The following is a 9895-nucleotide window of genomic DNA, read 5'->3' on the forward strand; positions in this document are numbered from 1 at the left end:
TATGTGAGTTTACAGCTATAGGTATAGGCTTACCATCTGAGCCCGCGGGTTGGATACGGTTTCTGACGCTGAACCGAAACCCTAGAGGCTGCTTTGCCTAGTTACTGTTAATCTAGTCGTGGATCTTCGAGAATCCAGGGGACAATGCGGCGAAGCGAGTCTATACAGATAGAACTGCATAACCATATCTACTAACAACATGAAACATGAACAGTAATGATAAAAGATAGTGACAGTGACGTTTCCGATAACATGCCAAAATGCGATATATCCGACGGTTAATGACAAGAACCAGTAACACTGCGCGAGACAGGAAGATAGAAAATAGGACACGTTCAGCCAGTCTGGCTAGCGTCACCGGCGTCCAAACCGTTCGACTTCCCTCCCTTTGTTGATCCCTCCATTATGAAGTGAGGCATTCCACAATCTCTTCACGGGGAGTGCCCACTTGCTCCAGTGCCTGATAGAAGGCCTGGGGCTTCGCCCAATCCTCGGGAGCAAACACACCAGTCCGCTTCTGCCCTGGTTCCAGCGCCATCACCATGAACGCGGCACATGCCGTTCCGGTGATTGACGCCATGTCCTTCATAAGATAGGAGCCTTCGCCACATTTTGCTGTTCGTTTGATAACCACGGCAGGGTGACCCTGGCGAGAACCAATCGCTCGCACGAGGAGACTGCCACGATATGGTGCTGGCTGGCCGCGCACCGAAGAGGCGATGAAAGACAGAATCTCTCCGACTGTGCATTCACCGCTTCGAATTTGGTCAATCATGCCCATAAGTGCATAGCGCCAAGGACCTACAGCATGGGTCCCTTTCGCCACCAAATGCCACAGTTCCTTGATAGTAATATCACCGCCGCGGAAGTGTCCGGTCAAGCCGCCCAACGCATCGGTCCACCCACTGTACGATGGAGGGTTATTAACCAGGCTGAGTAAGAAGCTAACGGCCTCGTCCATAGACAATGCTTGCCGACGTACAGCCGTACCCAGTCCACGGGCGATTCCGTTGAAGGGTGCAGGATCCAGCCCGCCCAGGCATCGAATACGCGACGTGCCTGGAAATAGCCGTGGTAGGGTGACTGGCTCCGGATGCGCAGTCTCATGTAAGAGTGTTTCACCACACTGTCCTACCATGGGCGCATACCCTGTCTCGACCCAGGATTCATTGAGCGATGGCTTTCCATTTACCCATGTCAAGCAAGGCCCAGCAGCAATATGCATGAGATGTTCCAGAACCGCCTTGCCAATCCCGGGACGCTCATCACCCACGAGCCAACAGAGATCGATCGTATCAACCGTGTCAAGATCGCCGACGGCGTCAACCGCCAGTACATTGCTCATACCTGGTGAGGCACCACAGCCAATATAACATGGCACGCCAGCGTCCCGAGCTTTTTCGTGTAGGGCGAGAGCTGCCGTAGTACTCTCCACGTCGTCGTCAAAGTCAAGATAAGGCACCTTCGCCTTCAGACAGGCGGCCAGGACGGGCCCCGAGGTTCGCGCGTAGGGTCCGGCGCCAAGGACAACGAGAGCCGCCCCGATAATCGTGTCGTGCAAGCTAGCTTCATCGAAAAGGTCTAGCTTTTTGGTTGTCGCACGGCCAGCTGGCAGCTTCGCGAGAAGCGGTTCCAGGGCGTCCGTGTTGATGTCCGCTAGAATCAGCAAGGCATTGCTTGCGGTAGCAAACCGTTCAATGGCCACGCGACACATCTCGCCAGCGGCCCCAATAAAGACAACCCGGTCAGCGCTGGTAGTGGAGCTCGTCATGTTGAAGCGTCGTTCTTGTGGGCAAAAGGCGACAATGGATTATAGAGTTTGTAGTATTCCTGTTCAAGGTGATATACAAATCCAAAGGACTTCTTTGCGCTCAAGGGCGGCTTTTATGTTCTTTGCCATGGCGGTCTTAATCCGCGGCTCCCAGCTGCGATGCAGTTGACACTTGGACTGTCCGAGGAAAGAAACCTGATGTCAGATACTCTATTCTACACAGGCTATAGAGGATTCTACAGCGCGTGTATACTGGATCAGGCCTGCGAGTCCGCACTGACCCTGCGTGGGGGTTCTCCACAGTCTAGTCTGTTCCGCGGGTCCGACGGCACCGAACCTCACATAGTCGGTTACGCATGGAGTTTGCGATAGGTCAGATATGTGTGCGGAATTGAAGGAAGAGCCCTCTAAAGCGCCGCCAGCCCCTGCAGACATGCGCGGGTGCGAGTCTTATTAGCAGAGTATGTCTTGCAACGTCAATGGACGGTTCTACGCTCAACGAATGGCGTCCTATTCTCAAGTCCATGTTTGCCTATTGCGGCCGGTTCGGCTTATTCTGAGTTGAGTGTTCGGATTTGGAGGATGTGGAATACCAAGAGAAAACCCTTAAAGGGCGACATGTTGGCCATTTGTCCTCTAGATGCAAAGGCGATGTCGATGGCTAAGGGTTTGTTCACCATCAAGTGCGTGGATGTAAGTAGGCCAGTGCGTGGCGGAAGGGTCACGGGTTGGCAAATGGATGGCCGCAAGCAACATCAACTGTCTACCGTTTTCGGCCAACTTCCTGCCGTCTTATACAAACTGCCTCCTCTTCACCAGCTCCCCGCGACCCACTGGACGCGACTAGCACCAGTTGAAGCCAGTCATGCACGCCTGCCCAATGACCCACAGCCTTAGCTGGCCTTGGCAGAAGCGTTCTGTGGGACGCAAGGCGGGGTAGGTTGTCAGGGCCAATTCGAAGTATTTACTGGCCATGATACCCTGCATTTGCATGTTTACAGCCTACGTTGACTGTTCAGGATTCCTCTCTACCCCCGATCTTCCTTCATAGAATTTCGTATCGTCTGAAACTGTGCCATGTATTCCCCCAAGATCGGCGACAGGCTCGACAGCCTTGACACCCCATCCATGATTGTGGATCTGGATCTCATGGAAGCCAACATTAAGAAACTCTTTGACAGCCTCCTACCCACTGGGCTCAATATTCGCCCTCACCTGAAGACTACCAAGAGCGCGATCCTCGCACAGAAGCTTGCCGCTGCAGGGGCCAAAGGTTGCTGTGTGGCCAAAGTGTCCGAAGCTGAGCCATCACCGCCGCGGGGTTCGACGACATCCTTATCACCTGCGAGATTATTGGCGAGCCGAAGGTCAAAAGGCTGGTGGAACTGTTCAAGAAGCACAAAAACATTAGGATTGTGGTAGACAGTGAAGTTGGCGCAACGGCAATTAACAATGCACTGGCGCAGGCGGGCATCGCAGAACCTATCTCTGTTTTGGTGGATCTCGACGTAGGCCTGCATCGCACCGGTGTTGCCAATGCACAGGCAGCGCTCACGTTGGCAAGGCATATCAGCTCTCTCCGCCACCTGCGCTTGATCGGTGTCCAGGGATATGAGGGCCATTTACAGCACCTCCACAGCTGGGAGGACCGTAAGCAACAATGTCTCGAGTCAATGAAAATCCTCACAGATACAGCTACGCTGCTCCGCAATGAGGGCTTCAACATTGAAGTAGTTACGACAGGGGGGACTGGAACTGTTGAGTTCTGCGCTGCAGTGCCCGGTGTGACCGAACTGCAGCCTGGATCCTTCATTTTCATGGACACCGACTACCGGAATGCGGTCGGGACATTTTATTCAAATAGCCTCACGTTACTCTCTACGGTCATCAGCAAACAAGGAGAGAGGACAGTGACAATCGATACTGGCCTAAAGTCCTTGACGACAGATAGTGGGCTGGCAGAGTGTAAAGACCCGAGGTACACGCACGAGAACCTGGGCGATGAACACGGCTCACTGAGCTGGGAGGAAGGAACCCCAAATTTGGCCGTGGGCGACAGGGTTGAAATGATTCCGAGCCATATTGATCCCACAATTAACCTGCATGACTTCTATTATGCTCATCGGAACGGGATTGTTGAGGAAATCTGGCGCGTTGACTCGCGGGGAAAGGTTCAATAAATAGCAATCGTCGAGGTACAAGCTACAGTTCATGATACAGCTACATATTCGCTTCACATGTTCGTTACATTTCATCTGAATCCAAGTATTAGGTGAAGCCAGCCTCCTTTAGGCTCAGGTTTCCGCGCAGAGTATTTCGGCACAATGATAGAGTACAGCGTTGCTATCGACAGAGCATAATATACACGTTAGACCTCTTACTCTTGCAGCATAACCCTTCGGTGGCATCGTGGTTGGTGTTCAGCGCTCATATCATTGAGTTGCCATGTCTATAGGTCTTCTGTCAATGTAGACGGTATCAGGACAAGCAAGCCAAGCCGATTCCCCTTACAGCGCCATAGGAGAGTTTTTCAGATATCAGTCTGTCTTTCCCACGACAGCAACCAAAGTCACAAAGGTAGAAACAATGAAAAGCTATATGGCCTCCCCTCCTTAGCCCCCTTCATCCAGGCGCGCAGTCCTTAATGCTGAACATTAAGTTCGTAAAAGTGCACCTCGGAAGCCGAGTCTCCCTGGTTATAGTTCCCAGCCTTGAAGTACGACTTCGGTGAGTCCAAGGAGTACGTATCCAATGTCTGCGGTGCCTCCCCGTTGATGCTGACACTCAACTTGTCCGACTCATAGCGAATCTCGTACGAAAATTTCTCCCCGACAGGAACATTTCCCACCTTAGTGAAGATACTCTTGCCCCCAGCGCGCGTCTTCTCAACTCCCATAACCAGGTCGCCCGATTTGCTGTAATACAGCTCGCAGACGGGTTTGCTTGAGATAGTGTCATCGATATGGATCTGACCGATGACGGTGCCGTGGGACCCATCATCCGGTGTTGGTACGGTGAGTGTGGCCTTGAGTCGGTTCTTCGATGCAGATGGACTCCAGCTAGCCTTATCGCCGCCATCAGAGCTGAGCTCGCGGAGCTCCGTGCGACAGTGTTTGCTATTAGGGGTTGTCACGCAATGAGCAGAGGAAGGAGAGCCGGGAACTTTCATCACTAGGGCTCCATCCTTGCTATCGGTATAGAAAACACCGGATTCCTGATACCCATCGCAGCCTTTCAATTTAGATGGCACTATGGTTGAGGGATGGCCAGTTTCACCAGTGGGGAGCTGGAGGTTCCAGTACGACAGATCAAAGTTGCCTCCGGGTGCACATTTTGGATCGAGCGCGACAGTCCCTTCAATGGCGAGACAAAGGACGGCAGCTATGAGGCTCGACTTGGGTATCATTTTAACGTATGATGATTAGCGAGACGTAGCTATTAAGGAGAAAGAACTGTATTGTTGGCACTTCACGCGGCCAATGGTTGGATTTATATGAAGGATTGTACGTTGCCGCATCAGCATGCTTGGGACAAGGAGCTGGGACCGAGTTTTCTCTCTTGGCCCCCTTATTCTGGGGCCATTTGCTATTCCGTCGTAGTAACGCGAGGTCACATTCCGAAGCCTCGAACACTAGGGGGTCAGACCGTCAGAATCCTGCAAGGCCTTAGCACTATGTGCCATATTTGGCCCATCGGGGCCTTTTCAATATCCGAGTGCCGATCTTCCAAGCATCTGGGCAAATTGGAGCTTATTCCTTACTCGTTATATTGCTCCTTCTTGTCGATCGTGATTCGACGGTGGGTTATACTTTGTGGGAGCCGTAATAAGCACTAGAGGTTTCAATCTCACCACTCGTCTCTCTGTTTCTATCGGTCCATAGATTCTTGAAATAACTGATGCAACAAATACACTTCAAATTCTCAGACAATGTATACATGAAATACAGATATGCAGCTATAGTCGATCTACAGAACCAATTCACTATACACATGCCTCAATAGTTCAAGCCTTGAGACCAGCAACCAATTTGTCTCCGAGCTCCTTGATACTCTCCTCGAAGGACTCGGTGTTGTCGGCCTTCCAGTTAGCGGTCTTGCCAGGCACCGCCTCTTTACCAGTGAAACCAATATAGAGAACATCATTCTCTTCGTGACCACTGTCCCCAGAGGGGTCCTCCTCCGGGAAGCAAAGCTCGGCCATTGAAAGAGACGCTTCTCCGGTTGCGGTATGGCCATTGGTATCGCCCCATATACCATAGAACTGGGGGGTAATGGTTAGACACATGTAGATCGTATGGAGGAAGCTGCACATACCAGTTTGCCGTTGCATACAACTGCCATCACACTCAATGGCTCCATTCCATGTTCCCGTGGATCAAATTTAGGATCGTCACCATCATCGTTCTCATTGCCAAAGACCACATACGGATGGATATTTGCATCCAGGTCATCAATCCCAAGCTTCTGAACCTCATCCTTCCAGCGGGTTTCACCCTGTCCAGAGTGATCATTGGAACACTTGCCCGCATGTCTATTCGCGCCATCACAGTCAACATCCATATCGGCATATTGACCTCCATTCTTCGACGAATGCAGATAGATCGCGTTGGGGATATCGCCACAGTAGGAGAAGGTATTTCCATCATGGGAATGGCCATTGTCGTAGCCACCTTGCAGCTCGTTGGAACACTTTCCGCTCTAGACAGGACAACTGTGTTACTAAGAGAGCATTGCTAGAACATGTAAAGCGACTTCAACGTCATACCTTATGCTTCTCGTAGATCTCCTTCAGGTTGTCTGGTAGATCATACGCAGTGGCACCAGCGGCCAAAGCAATGGCGGCGACTCCAGCGAAATGCATTTCTGTGACGAAGTTGATAAGATATTAAGAGATAACTGTTTGTCAGTGGATGACGGATGATTCCTGGTTCCTCGATTTATGCTCGCGATGGTCGACCCCCTTTTATACCTTGGTATTGCCCTTTTTGACTTCTGCAAGAATAACTATTTCTACAATCAACACACATATGGCCCCCATATCCAATAGTCACCCCATAGCTACTCTTGTAATAAGCATCCCTGGAAGCATACTATTGGCCTTCTCCGTGACAATATCCACTTTTCCTGGCTAATGGTGAGATTCCCCCTGAAGAACTAGACGTTCTTCCGGCGTCGTATCCGGGCTTCAATATATTACCCTGTTGGCCAAGCGGTTTGGTATAGACCAATGACTGCATGAGTGGCTACAGGATCGACAGTGTGCGTCCAAATTGGTCTTGAAGTGCTTTCAGCTACCGGCAAACCCGGCGTATCTGCCCGGTGGCTAGTGTCTTTTGGATTAGCCCCCAGAGAACGTCACCAGCTTGGTGCAGGATCTAGAGTGCGATTACCTTGGTCGTTGTGAGGTTATTACTCCGAGAGGAGGAAGGAAAAATAAAATATAGACAGGTCACCTCCCGGATGATTACTAGTGTGTATCATCCGATCACTCTTATTCCTTGACTTGCAGTCTACCCTCACCTTCCAGCTATGCAGCTTGGACTGGTGTTAGAGCTTGCTATATGTGTTTTAAAGGTAGATTTTGAACATCAGTCAGATTCTGGACTGTGACTGAGGGAATCATCCCCGGAATCAGTCGCCTTGTGTGTAATCCATTTTCCCGATATAGCATCATCTTTTCTAAGTTAGATTCTACATCCTTCTTTGTCAGAATGAAATGTATCTGACCAACCAAAGCTGGGGCCGTTGAGAAGGGAGGTTCTCGGTGCCTGCCGATCGTTCGGTTAGCTCCCGATTTAATTAGGATCTGCTTCATGGTCCTCGGCAGCTTACCGATGACATCGGCAAGACCGATGGAATCTCTAATTATATCTGGGGGTCAAATGGAGCGGTAGTAGTATTGAAAACCCCGATCCATCCCATGGCTTTAGGAGTTAAAGCCTGGCTACGGAGCGAAGTACTTGACCATGCAGCCTAAACCCCCAACATTTAGCTTGTAGGTGGCAAGTCTGGCCTGGTGGTTTGAGCATAAGAGTATATGATACATATCGAACCAAAGGAATTTTGTGATACCTTTGGAGCTATTATTTCAGACGAGCAGACTTCAGTATCCGGGTGATAGCAGCCTCAGCTATCAGGTGAAAGACAGCCGGCCGCTTCCCATGCCTTTGTTCAACACCGCATTGAGTAAGTATACTGATGAATTTCATGAAGTATAAGTGATGTCTCATGAGTGGTGTTGAACTATGCAAAAGGCGTCTCCCTGGTACCTAGTTCCATAGAGCTCACCGCCGTCGAAACCTCCGTCGCAGTATCACAGAACCGGTCAAGCAAATCGAGCGCTTCAGGCTCAGAGAAAAAGTCATCCCAATAACGGATGCGAAGCTCACAATGCGAAGGGGAAAGGATCACAGTTGCGACTACCTTGTACTATATTCCTCGAATTCGTTAGCTACAACATAAATTGCCTAGTAAAATGATCTGGGAGCCCTTCCTCGGTATGTTCGCGCGACTCAAGAAGCTGGAATCGAACGCTTTGGTTCCTTGTCATAGTAACCATAGCTGGTTAAACCATCAGACATGTGTTGAACAGCTGGTGATTATCGACCCCAGTAGCCTCGATGATACTCTGTAAAGACGTATGCTGGTGGTGGGTGCGCTCCGCCATCGCCGACTGGTTTGACAAAAGGATGTCACTCAATTCGGACATGGTTGGATGAATGGACCTGAACTGCAGGCGACATGGGAGGATGTTAAAGAGAGGGCCAACCATCTGAAGAATGCCGGGGACGGCAGCATCGCGACATGACTTGAGACCTCCATAACAGACATCCGTAGGAGCAATGGACCGGGCCAGAACCAATCCCCAGACGGTCTGGAAAGCATTGGTCGCTGTGAACCCTGAAGCTTTCAAAAGAGCCGCCAATGTGTCTAAGGCGGTTAACTCTTTGCTAACCGTGCAAACCCGGGGTTCCGGGGAGGGACAGCGTAGCAGAGAACTTGGGGACTTTATCAATAGACAAGGGACTATGCCTCGGAGGGCCCGCCGCCAGAATCGCAGGCATTGCTCCGGTTTTATCTCGTCAACAAAGGAAACATATTTAGAGTAGGAAGGAGCTAGGTCCAGCGGGCAAGAGTGACAATTCAATAATGTGGCTAATTCTTGCAGCACAATGATCATGGATGCCGCGTCGATCAGTGCTTTGTTGAACTCGAAGAGCCACCAAATCTGCCCATCTGGCCCATCAGTCAGGATAGAGCGATGTGGCAAGGGCCTGTCTCGGCACTGAATGGCTTTGCACTCCTGTAGCTGTACAGCCGCTTTGATGTCGGAGGCCTTCACAATCTGAACGGCCGCGGTAAATCTCTTTCAGAACAACCTGAATGGGTTCCATACGGTTGTCCAGTGAAGGGACAAAGACACTACGCAGCATAGCATGGCGATTAATGACACATTCTAAGCCGTGGGCGACATGGGCAGCCTTGTGGCCGCGCGAAGAACGGATTTCCCAGATGGATCGCTGCTTATGCGTATATGCCTTGCCAAGCTGATCATAGATTATTCCGAGATGCTGAGCAGGACACTCAAAGGCATCCTTGATGGAGTCTGAGGGCCAATCAGACAGTTGTGATCGGATGTCTCGCATCCTGCCTAAGGCGCAGCACCTAGAATTACATCCAGTGTCGGCGCAGTCCTCATCAGCATATCTCGTTTCTTGCCATGTGGGCGACCGCTGTGCATCCAATTGGTCAGACAGCATCGCGATGGACTTTGGCCCAAGTAGATCGATCATTGGTATGCGTTCTGTGGAACCTGCGACCGTTCCGAGACAAACTCCTACCGCCAGATCCTGACCGCTCCTCGGGCGGATGATAGTGCCCAAGCTCAGGGGATCCAAATCTGCTATCAGTGCTAGCCAGAGTCCAGATTGGAGGAACCAGTTATGGGGTTGGACGAAATGGAGAATTTCATGAACCTAGGGCTCACCATACAACAGTCGTCGATGTTAACCGTAAGGATATCGCTGCTTTTGCGCTGCGGCGCAGCAGTTCTAACCGACTATCTTGACCTATGGATAAAGCGAAAGGCACTCTAGGGTATTGTGATCGTTAGGGAGGGAAGCT

At 50.9% G+C, this 9895-nt stretch overlaps 5 protein-coding genes across 5 annotated transcripts; 1 reads left to right on the forward strand and 4 right to left on the reverse strand.

The window, feature by feature from the left end:
• Positions 1-403: 403 nt before the first annotated feature.
• ANOM_007466 (saccharopine dehydrogenase family protein) lies at positions 404-1771 on the reverse strand (the record flags this gene model as incomplete). Its single annotated transcript, XM_015552722.1, has 1 exon — positions 404-1771. One exon carries the CDS (start codon positions 1769-1771, stop codon positions 404-406), a length of 1368 nt encoding a protein of 455 aa, XP_015405824.1.
• Positions 1772-2848: 1077 nt separating this feature from the next.
• ANOM_007467 (DSD1 family PLP-dependent enzyme) lies at positions 2849-3951 on the forward strand (the record flags this gene model as incomplete). The annotated part of the gene is made up of 2 exons (XM_015552723.1): positions 2849-3061; positions 3121-3951. 2 exons carry the CDS (start codon positions 2849-2851, stop codon positions 3949-3951), a joined length of 1044 nt encoding a protein of 347 aa, XP_015405825.1.
• A 461-nt stretch (positions 3952-4412) lies between these two features.
• On the reverse strand, positions 4413-5177 carry ANOM_007468 (polysaccharide lyase family 7 protein; the record flags this gene model as incomplete). Its single annotated transcript, XM_015552724.1, has 1 exon — positions 4413-5177. The coding sequence occupies one exon, from the start codon at positions 5175-5177 to the stop codon at positions 4413-4415; it is 765 nt and encodes a 254-aa protein (XP_015405826.1).
• Positions 5178-5774: 597 nt separating this feature from the next.
• Positions 5775-6632, reverse strand: ANOM_007469 (glycoside hydrolase family 75 protein; the record flags this gene model as incomplete). The annotated part of the gene is made up of 3 exons (XM_015552725.1): positions 5775-6032; positions 6086-6469; positions 6537-6632. 3 exons carry the CDS (start codon positions 6630-6632, stop codon positions 5775-5777), a joined length of 738 nt encoding a protein of 245 aa, XP_015405827.1.
• Positions 6633-8014: 1382 nt separating this feature from the next.
• ANOM_007470 (uncharacterized protein) lies at positions 8015-9564 on the reverse strand (the record flags this gene model as incomplete). Its single annotated transcript, XM_015552726.1, has 4 exons — positions 8015-8200; positions 8343-9007; positions 9087-9377; positions 9447-9564. 4 exons carry the CDS (start codon positions 9562-9564, stop codon positions 8015-8017), a joined length of 1260 nt encoding a protein of 419 aa, XP_015405823.1.
• Positions 9565-9895: the final 331 nt, after the last annotated feature.

This window comes from Aspergillus nomiae, assembly GCF_001204775.2.
Source record: "Aspergillus nomiae NRRL 13137 chromosome Unknown contig00182, whole genome shotgun sequence".
Taxonomy (NCBI): Eukaryota; Fungi; Ascomycota; class Eurotiomycetes; order Eurotiales; family Aspergillaceae; genus Aspergillus; species Aspergillus nomiae.